General features: G+C 38.1%; 1 protein-coding gene across 6 annotated transcripts in view; it reads left to right on the forward strand.

Moving 5' to 3' along the window:
• The first annotated feature begins 846 nt into the window (after positions 1-846).
• The window catches only part of nt5dc1.S (5'-nucleotidase domain-containing protein 1-like), a 150,526-nt gene continuing 133,684 nt past the window's right edge, over positions 847-17,688 (forward strand). For 2 of the 6 annotated variants that reach the window (XM_041564589.1, XM_041564593.1), the window contains exons 1-5: positions 1,938-2,005; positions 2,519-2,785; positions 7,992-8,083; positions 13,992-14,063; positions 16,760-16,869. In XM_041564589.1, coding sequence (XP_041420523.1) covers positions 2,693-2,785; positions 7,992-8,083; positions 13,992-14,063; positions 16,760-16,869 — 367 coding nt within the window. In that variant the 5' untranslated portion in view covers positions 1,938-2,005; positions 2,519-2,692. Of the gene's footprint in view, positions 932-1,586; positions 1,603-1,936; positions 2,006-2,038; positions 2,120-2,518; positions 2,786-7,991; positions 8,084-13,991; positions 14,064-16,759; positions 16,870-17,688 lie in introns of those variants that run through there. The other 4 variants (XM_018265387.2, XM_041564592.1, XM_041564594.1 and 1 more) reach the window with 4 other exon arrangements.

Below are 17,688 nucleotides of genomic sequence, written 5' to 3' on the forward strand. Positions count from 1 at the left end.
CTATGTAACAGTCCAAAGCCCTGAGAACATTGTCACTTACTACATCATTAGCTATTATTAGTTACAATGTACTTCCCCTAAAAACATCTACTCTTACTATACTCACTATCCCACAGTTACAGTCCCTACCCATGAGATCATCTTGCCTTACTATACTCTCTATGCCATAGTTTGTTTGATTTTCCTCAGAAAATCTTATTTTACTATACACCCCTGAGAGCATCTTGTTATACTTGCTATCCCATAGTAACAGTTCCCTTCCCATCAAAAAATATTGTCTTACTATACACACTATCCCACAGTTACAGTCCAAAGCCCTGAGAACATTTTGTCTTAGTACATCTTTAGCTATCATTAGTTACAGTGTTCTTTTTTTATAGTGTGTTATTATACACACTATCCTATATGGTTACAGGTCAAGTACCTGAGACCATCTTGCCTTAATGGTGGGCCATGTGGGGTCAGTATGTATCTAATTTTTAAACATAAATTCTAATAAATAAATTATTTTTACTAAATACAAGCCTTGGGATATATATCTTTTGATATAAAACATTTTTACTTATTGGTTGCCTTTGGAACCGGGGCATATCCCTCTGGCTGTGGTGAACGACATAATCAGATGTATGGACTACCAATTATGCAATGAGTTATTACTATACTCACTATCCCATAGTTACAGTTCTCTTTGCTGACCAAGCTCCCAGCTGCCTCCTAACTATAAAGCTATGCATGCCTGCTTGCTCCTGCTTGACTGTATATCTGTTAGATGTGCAGCAGAATGCTCTTCCCACACTTCCCAGTCAACAGAGAGGGAAAGCTCAGTAAATTAAAAGGGTGGAGCTTCAGCAAGAAGAGGAAGTAGCTGATTTGAGATGCAGAGTTGAGCTTGTGTGTTAGAATCGGCACCAGACTGAATGTAGGGAGAAAGGTATGTCATTCTGGGGACTATTTAGAGGCATGTGAAAGCTAAAAAAAGGTTTGCTTTTATAGGTCTGCTGTATCCTCTGTCTGATTTCTGCTGTATGCTTCATATCAGCTTTACTGAACATATTCAGCTATATGTAATTCCCTGCTTCAAATACATTTTAATTTTGCCAGATCCTTGCTCTATTACCTGCATTTTAAACATATTATGCATGCTTATTTTAAACCTGCATTTTATTCAGTGCATGTGAAATATCAATCCCTGTACAAAATGTATTGATCATCCAGTGCTGCTAGCAGGAGATGTTTCAAAGCTAAAATGTGCAGTATCCTGAATAAGAGCAAGAAAGATCTCTTTGCTGGCAGCACTGCAGGATGATCATTACATTATGTATAGTGGTTGCTATATGACATGCATTGGTTAGCATGCACATTTAAAAACAGTGTTATATATATATATCTGAAATTGCAGGACTAAGTAAGGCTGATGCCGTATCTAGTATGCCCGAGGCAATAGACAGGTGCAGTACATGTGGATAGAGAGAGGCTTATGAACGAGAGTGTATGTTTGAAAGTGAAGTAGGAGGGCTTCAGGGATGACGTTGCAAGGGGTTGGTCTGTGGGATGAAAGAGAAGGGCAGATGCAGCCCTTAAGAATGATGGAGGAAGGCTGAGGTAGGACATCATTTGCAGGAGGCACCAGGGGTGATATCACATGTAGGAGGGATGAAGGATGGTATTGCAGGGAGGAGGAGGATCAATGGGGAAGCTGGTATCTGTCAAGAGAAAGTAAGAGGAGATTGTATAACTGACATTGCTTGTAGGAGTAAAGAGGATGAATGGGCAGGTGGGACCTTTCACCACCAAAGTAAGAGGAGATCATATAACTGTTACCAGTGGAGGGGGGGGGAGGCACAATAATTATACCATAGCAATACAGAGAGATTAGAGGGGGCAACGGGAGTGTATGTTTGAAAGTGAAGTAGGAGGGCTTCAGGGATGACGTTGCAAGGGGTTGGTCTGTGGGATGAAAGAGAAGGGCAGATGCAGCCCTTAAGAATGATGGAGGAAGGCTGAGGTAGGACATCATTTGCAGGAGGCACCAGGGGTGATATCACATGTAGGAGGGATGAAGGATGGTATTGCAGGGAGGAGGAGGATCAATGGGGAAGCTGGTATCTGTCAAGAGAAAGTAAGAGGAGATTGTATAACTGACATTGCTTGTAGGAGTAAAGAGGATGAATGGGCAGGTGGGACTTTTCACCACCAAAGTAAGAGGAGATCATATAACTGTTACCAGTGGGGGGGGGAGGCACAATAATGATACCATAGCAATACAGAGAGATTAGAGGGGGCAACGGGCAGGACATGGTTAAATCTGGTGCATAGATGTCCTAAAATGGACACCGAATGCTTAGTTAAACTAAATCCAAAGCATCACATGCTGTTTAGGGCAATGGTTAGAGACATCAGATTCTGCCACTATGTAACACACTATAAACCATATGTCAATTCAGTCTCAGTGATATGGCTATCCACATCACAGGTGCCATGGGGGTCTTTATTCAGAAAGGTTTTCTTTTTTTTACAGTCACAATGACAAGCTGCTGTAAGGTCTAAGCTGCAGCAGCCATATCCATGCAGAAGACTTTAAACTGCTGCCATTGTCCAGCGAGCTACCCTTATAGCCAGGGAGCTAACACCAGACGCAGTGTTGCCTCTCTCCCCACACGTACAAAAAGAACCCTGTGTCCTCTCACAAACAATGGCCAACTCATTTTGTCTCAGCCAGTGTGATGTCATCGGCTTTGACCTGGACCACACTCTGTGCCGTTACCAGCTACATGAATCCAATAAGGTAGGTGTAACAGTGAATGAAAAAGGCTCCTGGTGTGGCTGCCATGTTTGGTGACATATATGTGCCTTATGAGCAGTGTCCTGCCTTGCTAACCATGCAATTGGACTCTATTTCAACATTGCTGCTCACACCGAGAGGGACCTTCAGACGTGGTGGCGTAGTGCTCACTACAGGTATTGTTTAGAACATATGGATTCTTTTTATCTTGCTGTGTAAAAAGTGGAGTAAAACATTGCTGGTGATGCTGCTCAAAACAACCAATCAGATCTTTACTTTTGTTTTCTAACTGTTGAAATATAATTGCTGATTGTTTGCTATGAGCAACATCACTGGTAATGTTTTACTCCCCTTTTTACACAGCATGATAAATAGGCCCCCTAGCATTGTTTCCAACAACCAGAGGAACATTTTAGAAGCCCTTTAAGGGTGCTTAAAGGAACAATAACACCAAAAATGTAAGTGTTTTAAAGTAATGAAAATATAATGTAGTGTTGCCCTGCACTGGTAAAACTGATGTGTTTGCTTCAGAAACACTACTATAGTTCATATAAACAAGCTGCTGTGGAGCAATGGCGGAAATTGAAAAACGGCTAAATGGCACAGGTTAACGAATGGATGACAGATAACACCATTAGACAGACAGAGCTTATTTGCTATCTGCTGTGTAACCTGAGCCTTTTCTTCTTTGAATGTCTGCCCCCATTGCTACACAGCAGCTTATTTATATAAACAATAGTAGTGTTTCTGAAGCAAACACAACAGTTTTACCAGTGCAGGGCAACACTGCATTATATTTTCATTACTTTATAACACTTTTATTTTTTGACGTTACTGTTCCTTTAACCTAAACTAAGCTCACCAGAGGGGGATCCCATTTCTCATTTCACTTTCTTTGGGTGTTATGGGGCATATTTATCAATGGATATGCCTCTAAAAATGGTATAGAATTAATCAGCGAACTGTGGAATTTGCCTCTGGCAAACTGTGGTAAGATCAATAGTCATCATTTGACAAATATGCCCGACAGCTTCATGCCAATGGAATTTGCCACCTGTCTGGTATTTGATGTCAATTTTATTTATTGTGTGCAGAACATAATAGGGGTAGGATGGCTTGTATATTGTTTCTAGAAATAGTGGCAGCAACAGATCCGTGTTTGTAACCCTGTTAGAAGTCTCACTAAGCTCATACAAAAACAGTTGTTTTGTTTTAAATGAGCCTAGTGGGACTGTTAACAATGAGTTTGGCTATAGGTGAATGTGAATATGCCACTCACACCACATACAAATTTTCATCAAAGTAGCATTGGTATGGTATTCAGCAAGTGGAATTGCATTTAGGTGCACTGTCATAAAAGTTGCATGAGACTTCTAGAGAACTTGTATTCTTTTGTGTACCATGGGAGCACTCTTATCCAATTTATATGTGACAAGGCAGTAGATTCAATGTTAAAGAGTAGTTTTGCCATATAGTTATCTTGTTAGTGTATTACAGAATGTTTATCAACTTTTCTGTTTTTAAATTATTTGCCTATCTGCTAATAATTTGCAAATCAGGGAAACCAAATTGGTTAGGGTGAGACGAGTTCAAAAGAGCCAAAAAGCCCTTCACAATGCAAGACATGCAATGTAAAGCCTTCTGAAAACAGATGGTACTTACATACCTTATGCTACACATAGCACTGCCTTCATACCTAAAATGAGAAATAGATTTTAACTCTCACATAAGGTATTATGGGCGGAGACATGCAAATCACATCAACTGTTAGGCTGTATCTGTGCTATAAAACGGTTCTGTATGTGATTTGCATGTCTCCACTCTTATGGGGGAATGTAATAAAGAGCAAAACAGCACAAATAAGAATGAAAAGTCTCATTTCGTAATACTCGTTATTACATTGTGAATTTTAATTGCGCATACCCACTTTTAAGAAGTGTTGGAAGGTGTTGTAACAAACAGCAAACTTAACAACTTTTTCAGTAAGAAGTTTTATTACATTCACTGCACTGGTGCTAACTATAAAACCCGTAAACCTTCACGCAAAGGCAAATTTATTCGCACAGAGGAATAACTTTTCACATTGTGAATATTTTTTCCATTACCGACTTTTATTACATTCCCCCAATAATGCCTTATGCAAAAGTTAAAATCGTATTTTTAGTATAAAGGCTGTGCAATTTATGGAGCATGAGGCATGTAAATACCTTCTGATTTGGATGAAGGGGGTCCCTAGCAACCGTTAAAAAAACGTTGGCTCTGTGAGGGTACATTTTATTGTTAATATTACTTTTCATGACTTTTATTTTTGTTCAGGCCCTCTCATATTCATGGTGAAGTCTGTCATTCAAATCATAGCCTGGTTGTTTGGGTCAATTAGATCCTAGCAGGCAGATAGTGGCTAAAACTCCAAACTGCAGAGCTGCTGACCAAAAAGCCAGATACAAGAAACTTGTGACATAATCACTAGTGTGCAGTGTCGGACTGGCTCTCTAGGATATCAGGAAAACCAGGAAAACTCCCGGTATGCCCAGGTGTCCGTGGGCCCTAATACGTGTAACCATTTGACCAATTTCATGGTCAATCATTATTTCTATATGAGAAAAAAAGACTTAGTATTGAAAGAACAAAGTATAGTAAGTAAATATAAAAGACTAGAAGAATAAAGAGGTTGCTTGAGGAGAGGAGGAATAATTGTTTGGAAAGTTGGTCCATAGTCCACTGTGGCCCCCGGCATCCCAGTCCAACTGCTAGTGTGTATAATCAGATATGAATTTCTTTATACAGAATACTTAGGGCAAGGCCAGACGTGGCGTTTTTGCAGCGTTTTTACGTTGGGTTTTAAAAAAAGAATAGCCAGGCGTAAATACGCATAAACTGCACTACCACTGAAACTAATGGAAAATGCACTATGGCAATTCACACAGGGCGCTTGCAAGCTGAAATACGCCACGGGACACCAGTATTGGCGTTTTTTACCAGAAATGCCAATACGTCAAGAAACTACCAAATCAATAGACCACACTTTACGTAAATACGCAGCGAATTTTAAATATGGCGTCCAAATTCAATGAGAACAATGAGAAGTGCATTTTGGGAAAAGAATCCTACGTGCTGAAAAACACATGAAAAACGTATGTTGATGGTCACATGTGGTTTCAGTGGCGTATTTACGTCTGGCTGTTCTTTTTTAAAAATGCAAAGTAAAAACCCTTAAAGGGATATTTCAAAATTAATCAGTTAATAGTGCTGCTCCAGCAAAATTCTGCACTGAAATCCATTTCGCAAAAGAGCAAACAGATTTTTTTATATTCAATTTTGAAATCTGACATGGGGCTAGACATATTGTCAATTTCCCAGCTGCCCCATGTCATGTGACTTGTGCTCTGATAAACTTCAATCACTCTTTACTGCTGTACTGAAAGTTAGAGTGATATCACTCCCCTCCCTTTTCCCCCCAGCAGCCAAACAAAAGAACAATGGGAAGGTAACCAGATAGCAGCTCGATAACACAAGATAACAACTGCCTGGTAGTGATGGGCGAATTTGCGCCGTTTCGCCGGGAAATTCACGAATTTCGCGAAACAGCGAAAAATTCGCGAAACGGCACCGGCGTCTCGTTTTTGACCCGGCGCCCGTTTTTGACGCCGGCGCCCGTTTTTTCGACGCCAGTGCCCGTTTTTGATGCCGGCAAATTTTTTCGGCGGATTTTCGCGGGCGTTTTGCAAATTTATTCGCTGGCGGCGAATCACGCAAATTCGCCGCGAATTCGCGCCTGGCGAATAAATTCGCCCATAACTACTGCCTGGTAGATCTAAGAACAGCACTCAATAGTAAAAACCCATGTCCCACTGAGACACATTCAGTTACATTGAGAAGGAAAAATAGCAGCCAGCCAGAAAGCATTTCTCTCCTAAAGTGCAGGCACAAGTCACATGACTGGGGGCAGCTGGGAAATTGTCTAGCCCGATGTCATATTTCAAAATTTATTATATTAAAAAAAACTGTTTTCTCTTTTGAGAAATGGATTTCAGTGCAGAATTGTGCTGGAGTAGCACTATTAACTGATGCGTTTGGAAAAAAAACATGTTTTCCAATGACAGGATCCCTTTAAGAGGAAAGGGTTGTGAAAATACACAATAACATAATTAAAATGAGACTCCGCACGTCAAAAAAATGTTCACGCCCGTAGACTTTAATGGGCGTTGGCGACATTTTTGGCGAAGCAAAATGGTTCAAACGCGCCCAAGCTTAATTACAACTGGTTTGCCATTAATATTGGTTTTTCTTGGTTGAATTACCTGCAACTTCACAACATAATCATTGTCATTTTTATTGAGAGGCTATTTGAAACATTGTTTACCGTAATTATTACATCATGGTCAAAAGCATTTCAGGAGCATTCTTTATAACTGGTTTCCAACTAGAGAATTATATACCTATGTGGTATAAACTACAGCAGTGGTCCCCAACCAGTGACTTGTAAGCAACATGTTGCTCACCAACCCATTGGATGTTGCTTCCTCGTGGCCTCAAAGCAGCGTTTATTTTTGAATCCAGTTATGGAGGCAAGTTTTAATTACATAAAAATCAGGTGTACTGCCCTGTGGGCTGCCAGTCCACATAGGGATACCAAATGGCTAATCACACCCCTTATTTGGCACCACAGGGAGTTTTTTTCATGCTTGTGTTGCTCCCCAACTCTTTTTACATTTGAATGTGGCTCATGGGTAAAAAATGTCGGGTGCCCCTGAACTACAGGGAATGTGTTTTTTTTACAGCAAAGCATGCACTTAATGATGCTGTTAAATTAATATGTTGAATTTAGCATGAAGTAAAAATCAATGATTATAGAAAGTTCCTGACTTTATGGAGACCAGACACAAATATTCAGAGGGATACAGTTTAAATACCTCTGCTGTAGAACAATCAATTCTGTTTATGAATTCCAAATTTGTACTGGCACCATGATTACATACCTTCCTGTGGAAGTCGGTTCTACATTTTTAGGTTGATTTCATTGTTTGTGAAATTAAAACCAGTAATAGCTTATCTGCTAGATCAGAGGACAATATTGCTATGCATGCGTAACTGAATATTCTTTTGATTTCCATTTATATGAAGTACTGTATGCTATGTTCCCTGTACTGTGGCATGTATTTTAAACATTATAATGATATAATTATAAACGTTTCTTTTGTTCTTTTAGCTAATTTATGAGAGTTTTGCTCAGTACTTGGTGACAGAAAAAGGTTACAGCGAAGAACTGCTGTGTGTTTCACCCGAAGAATGGGATTTCTGGTAATTTCTATGTTAATTGTATTTGATGATAATACAGGTATTTGATCCATTATCCAGAAAGCTCCAAATTAGAGAAAGGCGGTCTCCAAAAGACTACATTTTATCCAAATTATTAAAAATGATTTCCTTTTTCTCTGTAATAATAAAACACTAGCTTGTACTTGATCCCAACTAAGATATAATTAATCATTATTGTAAGCAAAACCAATCTATTGGGTTTATTTCATGTTTACATGATTTTAAAGTAGACTTAAAGTTCCAAATTATGGAAAGATCTGTTATCCGGAAAGCTTCAGGTCTCGAGCATTCTGGATAACAGGTCCCATACCTGTAATACAATACAGAATATGTACTTTATCTAAAGCTCCCTTTGCATAATTTATATGAAAGGATCACCTGAGGTATGTAGGTTCTTAAGGTTAACCATGCACAATGCCCTTTATTGCATGCAGAAAAATTGCCTTTTGCATTCTTGCTCAGTTATGCAATTGCAAATGGTTTGCATGCAATGACTCCCCTAAACTGCAATGAAAGGGTTTTTTTATTTCATATTGTCACAAGCATGGAGCATGATTCACCATGACTCTCTGAGTGCCAATACTGTAAGAGGTACACTGTAGTAAATTTTTGTTGCAGTATTACCGCATTGTTATGTGCAGGTTTGGTTTGAGATGCTCGTTCTTGTCCTGCTCCATACAATGATATCAGTGAAGGGGTATATAAATTAGTACAGCAGGCTGGGTCAGATGCGGGTTAGGGTTGGGTATGGGTCAAAAATGCTTTCACCCTCACATCACTATCACAGACACTACAAGTTTGATCTTTATTGTGTTCTCAAATGAGTACTGTTTTTTTATAAAATAAAATAATTTACATTTTTTTTAAAACAATTTATTTTTTCTCTGAAATAAAACTGGACCTTGTACTTGAGGGTAACTTGCATGAATCACGAGTCAGTAGTAGTGACATTTGAGCAGCAGTTTTCAACTTCTGTGTTAGAAAAGACATCCTGGTCAATGTAGGGAGAGAGATGTAAATCTTTTTGGTACTGTTTAGGGCCTTTTTAAGAATTTTAAAATAAAATATATTTACTTTACATTCTGCTGCTTGCCTGGTGCTAGGGTTCGGCATGTGGTGGAATGAGTGGACAGATTATTGGGAGGGGTTGGGGATGACCCAGCGGTCTTGGTACACATAGGTACCAATGACAAAAATAGAGGAGGTGGTGAAGTCCTCAAAAATAATTTTTAAAAACTAGGCGTAAAGGACTTCCAAGAGATATTACCTGTGCCACGAACAACGTTAAGAAGACGGTAGACTAGGGAGGTTAATGCGTGGCTGAGAGATTGGTGTAGGGAGGAGGGTTTTTTGAAAACTGGGCTGATTTCTTAATCGGCTACAGGCTCTTTGCTAGGGATGGGCTTCACTTCAGTGATGACGGTGCAGCTGTTTTGGGGGAGAAGATGGCTAGATGGTTGGAGGAGATTTTAAACTCGGCGTGTAGGGGGAGGGTTAGATGAGGTAGTGGGCAAAGGAAGGGAAAACGGGAGGTGATTTGGTTGGGGGTACTGTTAACGATAAACGGCAACCCGGAAGGCAAACAAAAGAAAATGAGGAGCGCATTGCGGCTGAGGCCAAAAAGTCTAACCCCAAAAAGTTTTTTAAGTATATTAATAGTAAGATTAAGTAAAAAGTTAAGATGCGGGTTGAGAGTGATGCTCCTTTAAATAATGGTACCAGTATGGTTGTAACAGATACAAAAAAAGGCAAATGTGCTAAATCAGTTCTTTTCTTTACTGTATACAATTGAGGAGTCAGAGTTGCCAGGCTCACTTCATAGCGGCACTGATGGCTCAGCACAATCTAGTCAGTGGTAGTTAGGATTTGATTAATAAAACTTTAATAAGAATTAATGTAAACAAGGCGCCAGGGCCAGATGTCATACACCCCATGTTCTAAGAGAGCTTAGTTCAGTTTTAGACCAGCCCTTATTTCTGATTTTCTCAGATTCACTTTCATCTGGTATGGTGCCTATGGATTAGAAAAAAGCTGATGTTGTTCCAATATTTAAAAAGAGATTGCGTTCTCAGCTTGGTAATTATAGGCCAGTAAATTTGACATCTGTGGTAGGCAAATTATTCTCTGCTCTGAGTAAGGTTCTTAGCGGGTCCACTTTTATTTAACTTGTTCACTAATGACTATGGGGAGAGTATTGTAAGTAATGTATCAGTGTTTGCAGATGACACAAAACTATCCAGCCTATCCAGCCATGTCAAGCATCCTTGCAACAGGAGCTTGACAAACTGGCAATCTGGGCGGCTAAGTTGCAAATGAGATTCTATGTTGATAAATGTTCTTGTAGATAATAAACTTGGCTGTAGCAAGCAATGCGAGTAAGCAGCATCAAGGGCAAATAAAAAGGGCATTATAAGTTAATAAAAGGGGCATTGATTCAAGACAGGAAGGGGTCATTCTTCCACTGTATAGAGCTCTGGTAAGGCCCCATCTAGAATATGCCGTACAGTTTTGGTCTCCTGTGCTCAAACAAGACATTTTTTTTTAAAAGTTTTTATTTATGCATTTTTTAACAACACATCACAGACACATAGACAACAAAAAACAAAAAGACAAATCATACATAATGGACGTGGAACCAGCAGACAAAATACCATCGCACCTAGAACCCAATCTTAATGAGCGGCTTCATATTCCAACCAAGCTCCCCAGACGCCCTCGAACTTCTTGGGGCACCCTCTTGTGATATAAACCAATTTTTGGTAAGGAAGGACGTTGTTAACCTGACTTTTCCAGAAGGTAATGGTGGGAGGTTCAGTCGATTTCCAATGCAAAAGGATAGATTTTTTTGCATAGTATAAAAGTTGGAGGTAGCAAAGCTTGACTGCAGGCTTCAGCCCCAAATTATCCATTATTCCCAAAAGACAAACCAACGGGGTTCTAAAACTAGGGACATCTAAGACCAGAGAAGTATGGTGCAGGACCCCACCCCAGAACCCCTGGATTCTCGGGCAGTCCCAGAATACATGCATAACCGTGCCTACCTCCTGGTTACATTTGGTGCATTGGTCTGAAACCGTAGGATATATCTTTGCAAGTCTATAAGGCGTAAGGTATACTCTGTTCAGAAACTTATTTTGGATATACCTGTCTCTAACTGACATGGTAATGACTGGGACCTGTTTCAGTGCATCCGTCCACATCTCCTCCTCCAGACCTGGAATATCCCTAGCCCATTTATTTCTTACTCTCTCTAGTGGATCAGGACCAGCCCTTTCCAGTATGGCATAAAACCAGGAGGTGGGTTTCCTTATGCCCTCTTTCCTCAAATAGACTTCTAGGGTAGTCTCCACAATTTCAATGGGTCTACTAGGAAATTGGGTTTGAAAGGCATGCCTGAGCTGGAGGTAGCGGAAAAACATGGAATGTGGCAGTTGGAAAGTATGTTGAAGGCTCCGGAATTGTTTCAAATCCCCATGCTCAATGATGTCGGCCAAGGTTTTGACTCCCCGACTAGCCCAACAGTTCACCTCCGGTATATCCCTGAGGTGTGGAAGGTTATTGTTCCCCCATAGAGGCGTCCAACAGGACCACACAAGTCTAGCCTTATGGACCAGCTTTAGTGCTCTCTGGAACACACCCACCACCGTGGCCATCGGCACAGTAATTGAACAATGCAATGAGGTTCCTCTATATAATAATTTAGCCAGAGCCTCTAAGGAGCCCATTTTCACAGCTTCAAGCATGGTAGAAGGGTTGTTGGACTGTGGAACAACCCACCAATGCGCATAGATAAGTTGGCTCGCTAAAAAGTATGACCTAAGATTGGGCAAAGCAAGGCCTCCCCCAGTTGTGGGTGCCTGTAGGGTTCTAAAACTCATCCGAGGGTGTTCACCCGCCCAGAGGAAGGTACGCAAAATGGAGTCAACATACTTAAACCACTGGTTCCGGGGGAGTATGGGCGAATTGTGAAATAAATATAAAAACTTGGGGAGGAAAACCATTTTGAATAAGTTAATCCTCCCTGGGAGAGAAAGAGGTAGAGAAACAAGACATTTTTTAATTAGAGAGGGTACAGAGAAGAGCAACTAAGCTGGTAAAAGGTATGAAAAATCTTAGCTATGAGGAAAACCTGGCCAAATTGTTTCACATTGGAGATGAGGCGCTTAAGGGGTGATATAATAACTATGTATAAATATATAAGGGGATCATATAATAATCTCTGTAATACTTTATTTACCAGTAGGTCTTTCCAGCTGACGTGAGGTCACCCATTACAATTAGAAGAAAGGAGGTTCCATCTAAATATTCGGAAGGGGTTTTTTACAGTGAGAGCTGTGAAGATTTGGAATTCTCTCCGTGAATCCGTCGTACAGGCTGATACATTAGATAGCTTTAAGAAGGAGTTGGCTTTTTAGCAAGAGAGGAAATACAGGTTTATGGAAGATAGCTCATAGTACAAGTTAATCCAGGGACTAGTCCCATTTTGCCATTTTGGAGTCAGAAAGGAATTTTTCCTCTTTGAGACAAATTGGAGAGGCTTTCAATGGTGTTTTTTAGCCTTCCTCTGGATCAACAGTTTAAAATAGGGTTTGAAGAGGTTTAACTTGATGTGCCTTTTTTCAACCTAACTTACTATGTTACTATGGTATTATTTAAAATAATCACCAATAACCTGAGATTTTTTAACCTGGCCGATCAATTTTCCGACAGATGTCGGCCGAAAAATCGTAAGATGTTTGATCGTTCGAAACCCACTAACCACACGATAATTTCAAAGGATTGGTCGGTCTTCGTTAAAGGAATATTAAGAATATTAGCTGTCTGAGCAATAATGGTGAAACATATTTTATCTTTTTGTTCAGTTCAGTGGCTGACAATAATTTGTATTTATAATGCTACTGAGCAATGTAACTAGTGCACCCAGTACCCGGGTGCAGGCTGGCAGCCAGACCCCCCCACCCCCACACCTGATTTCTGTTGGTGCGAGCGTCCGGCAGGCCTGGGTGCAATGGCACCTGCCACTGATGTTACTCCTTGTTCTTTTAAGTCTGATCTTGCATTACAGGCATGGGATCTATTATCACCAAACATGATATTTAAACATTACTAATTTTAAAGGGGTTGTTCAAGTTAACTTTTAGTATGATGTAGAGAGTGATATTCTGAGATAATTTGCAGTTGGATTCATTTTTTTTTTATACAGCAGCTCTCCAGTTTGCAAGTTTAGCAATCTGGTTGCTAGGGTTCAAATTACCCTAGCAACCATGCATTGAATTGAATAAGAAACTACATTATGATAAGGAGAGGGACTGAAAAAAGGATGAGTAATAAAAAGTATGAATAATAATAATTCTGTAGCCTTACAGTGCATTTGCTTTTTAGAAGGGGTCAGTGAACCCCATTTGAAAGCTGGAAAGAATCAGAAGAAGACCAGAAAGAAAAATTAAGGGCAATTAAAAACGTTGTTAAGAATTAGCTATTCTATTACATACTAAAAGTTAACTCAAAGGTGAACCAACCCTTTAACATCAAGTACATGTTACTTTTCTGTTTCAAAGAAAAAAAATTTTTTTTTTAAAAAACTTTGCTTAGAATGAACTATAGGGAGATGGACTTCCTGTAATTAGGAACATTATGGGTATAGGATTTCTGAATAAGAGATCAAATATCTGTACTACAGTAACTTCCTGATTTTGTAGTTATGTGCTATTGTGTTTCCAGTTAATACAGATATATTATGTTATATACCTGGCTTGGTTTATTACTTTAAAATATATGGCTGTCACCTTGCCTACAGTTGAATTAAAGTAAAATAATTTTTCTGGCAAAGCTGATTAATGCTCATGAAATTCTGAATACTGTTGACTCATTTTCATATTTGGTGTTGTAGTTCAAAAGGGTTGGTGCTGGATTTGGAAGAAGGGAACTTTCTGAAGCTTGATGCAAATGGCATTGTACTCAGGTAAACATTTTTGGCAGTGTAAGGTCTGTTATCTGTCAGATGTAAAGATTTGTAATCTGATATATTTTCAAAGTGATACATTTAAATGTTTAGTTAAATATTAAGGAAATGCTTTTAGCCATGCAAAAATAACTCCAGAAAGGTAAAATACTAAAATTAAGTCTAATTTACAGTTGAATGCAAATGTTTTGTCACCCTTTGCTAAATTACATCTTTAGTATATTTTTTTTTTTTAAATGGAACGTATTAAACATCTACTGCAGGAATAAGTGTGTTAAAAAACATCATATTTGCAAATGGTAATGCACATCTGCATTTTATTTCACCAACTTTAAAACAGAGGAACAAATTCAATTGTGATTCTGGTAAGTACAACAGTTTGGACGCCCTTCCAGTGTCCAGCGATAAACAATGGTTGCTTTAAGCCATAATAGCCATTAAGGGTTAGAACCTGTTGAAAATTGCAGACCTTTATAAAATCGCTGACACCCCAAACTTCTATTTGTCACTGTACATCTCTTGGCCTTCTCTAAGCAACTGAGTGATGGTCTAAATATGAAGATAAGTGATGCCTACAAAGCATGGGAAAGCTATAAAACAATTGAAAAAAACATCCAGCTCATAATTTGCAAATGAATGCTGGTGTATTTTCACTATTCAGCGCAAAAGTTTCTTAGAGAATTTTCTCTAGCATTACTTTCTTCCTAGTGAAACCTCGGTAACATACTTACACTTACGTCAATTTAAATATGGCATATGTATGTATTATTAGTGATGTTGGTGAAAATGCTGAAAGTGGCCACTTATTATTAAAAATGTCCAAGGAAGCAATATAAAGACACAAGATATCCTCTATTGCCCCAAAACAAATGTGACATGAGCTTCAAATGGTTAAAAAACTGTAAATAACATATATTTTTATAGTTACAACTTTTAAACTAATCCCATATTAAAATATGCCAGCATTTTTTTCTTTTTTTTTTAATACAGGATATGATGTCACTAACATAATAATGTTGAGGATGTAGCTTCATCTTAATAATTCACCAGGTAGAACCAGGCGAAGTAGACGTTTGGCAGAAAGTATAATGTATTGGAAAGTTAACACTTTAATAAATCTGTGGATTAATGATCATTTGCCTGAGCAAAAATGTGCCTGGCGAAATGGCACAAAAGTTCTCTATTGTTGAGGTTTCTCTCTAGCATCTTGTCCTTTTAGTTAATAGGTGATGTTGTTGGGAATTGTCATTTTGGTGAATTTTCATTAAAAAAACCACAATTCACCCTTTAGTAAATGTGCCCCAAAAGGCAATTGCAAGCTGGGATCTATGGTAAAGAGATGTTACTAAATACTGACTTACGGTGTCTAAACATTGGCACATGCCACAAATACTGTTTTGTTTTTTATCCTGAGTTTTAACATTTGTGAAATAAAATAGCTGTGTATTAACATTTAAAAATATATTATTTTAACACATTGATTCTTGCAATAGTTAATACTTTTCAAAAATTAACTAGAAATGTCATTTGACCAGGAACTTTTGCATTCAACTGGACATATGATTTCCCTTTAACTGACTTATGTTTTTTCTTCATAAATACATACATACATGCAGTAATTTCCAGCTAAAACAGATCACTGTTTAGTTATCTTTGAGGCACTTGAATAAACATTTTGAACAGGTGCAATTTTAGCAGACATCTTGAAGATGAAAAGCTGACCACCTGACAGGTGTCTGCCATCTGTGCAGTGATTTGGCAGCATGTTTGTTTACACATAATCTGCTTGATGATCTCAGTGCTACTCTTATATTGATTGTAAGTTCTTCTGAGCAGGTCCCTCTTTACCTTGGTTATTGGTTGTTTTTGTTTGCCTCAGATATTGCCCCCCCACAAAAGTGTTTTTTTATAGGCTGTATTTTACAGGAAAAAGAGCAGCCAGGCATGTTCCACATTGTTGTCTCAACCACAGTGTATAGGACATGATCTAGCCTGCTATTGAGGGTACTGTACCTCTCAGAAGTGCTGCATACTAATAAACAAAGAATAAACAAACATTTCCTGTAAGGCCTGCTGTTAAACACTACATCTCTCCCTTATTTATTATTGCTTGCTTAATATATACAGTCATTTATTCCAGCACTTTTGAATATGTTTAAACATTAGTTTTTTTAATACATACATTCCTAATTCTTCATATTCAAAGAATTCAAGTGCACATTTTTCAAAGGCATGTAGATGCTGCTTGCTATATCATATTCCTTTGAAGTAGGGGCAGACATTTTTAGAAACTCTATTCTGAATTATAAGTACAGGCACCTTATTTGGCTCACATTAAATGCTTTGACACTAAATATCCTTAAGTATGTACCAAAAAAGTAATGCATTCATTTTGAAAGTAAACTGAATTTCTGAATGAATGCATTGTTGTGTTTAATATAAATAATCAGGAGTAAAGCACCTTGTGTTACTTTACCTTGTTCATAAGAATCTAAATATTTGTTAGCTTGTTATGCTGTATCTTACTGCTCATGACTGAATATTAGAGGCGACACAGACCATTTAAGCTGGTCACAAACTTATTTTGGTAACCTGTAAACTTTTGCATCATAATTAAATAACTTTTTTGTGATTACCATTGTGTATTTTTTACATTTATTGACTATGTTAAGTAATACATGTACTTCACTGATCAGGGCAACCCATGGCACAAAGTCAATGACTGGAGAAGAAATTGAGGAGGTCTATGGAGAGAAGAGAGAGTGGAAGAATTTTAACACAATTAATGGAACTTACACGCGTTCAGGTACTTAAATATAAATGAAATAATACAGGTATAGGATCCCTTACTTGTAAAACCAATATACAGAAAAAAATATTTCAGATTGTTCCAAATTATATCCTTTTCAGTACCATCAGTACTATATCCTCTCAGTGCTGAACTAAGCTTCATTAATCCATATTGGTGACAAAACAATACTGTTGTTCCTTAACTTAAAAAAACTTTTTTTTTTCAAATAACAAAAAAAAAAAACGATCCAGAAAACTCCAGGTCCCAAGATTTCTTTAGAATATATACTCCATATCTTTATAGCTTGTTATATCTATGGGAATATGATATTGAAATAGTACACTGGGTTGCCCATGGAGAAATGTGTAATAAGTATATTAGAAATCAGTTGTATTTGTATACATTGGATTTTTTGGTAGTGGATGGTTTTACAGTACTGTCTCTTTATACAGTCAGATAATCTGCAACACAGTTTACATTGTCACACTACTACAGATCTTTTTATTTTCTGCTGCAAATCAGATCAATTCATCTAAAGAGGATTTTTTGCCCCAACTTTTAGCAGAGCATACAAAAAATATAAATTTCTACTATTTCAAAACAAATTATTTTGCATGTTTTGCCTATATTTTCCACTAGGTGGAATATTAGCTCAGTTTAAACCTCCAAGTACTTTTTTAAGTTTCTAGGCACAGATTTAAAAACAATGATAGAACTGTACCCTAAACACGAGGTGTTTATGTTTAATTCAATATATACTAATTATGTCAAATGTTGTCATGTTTTTTTTACTCTATAAAATATCACAATACTCAAAAAAACTATGTATAACAT

Source organism: Xenopus laevis, chromosome 5S, assembly GCF_017654675.1.
Source record: "Xenopus laevis strain J_2021 chromosome 5S, Xenopus_laevis_v10.1, whole genome shotgun sequence".
Taxonomy (NCBI): domain Eukaryota; kingdom Metazoa; phylum Chordata; class Amphibia; order Anura; family Pipidae; genus Xenopus; species Xenopus laevis.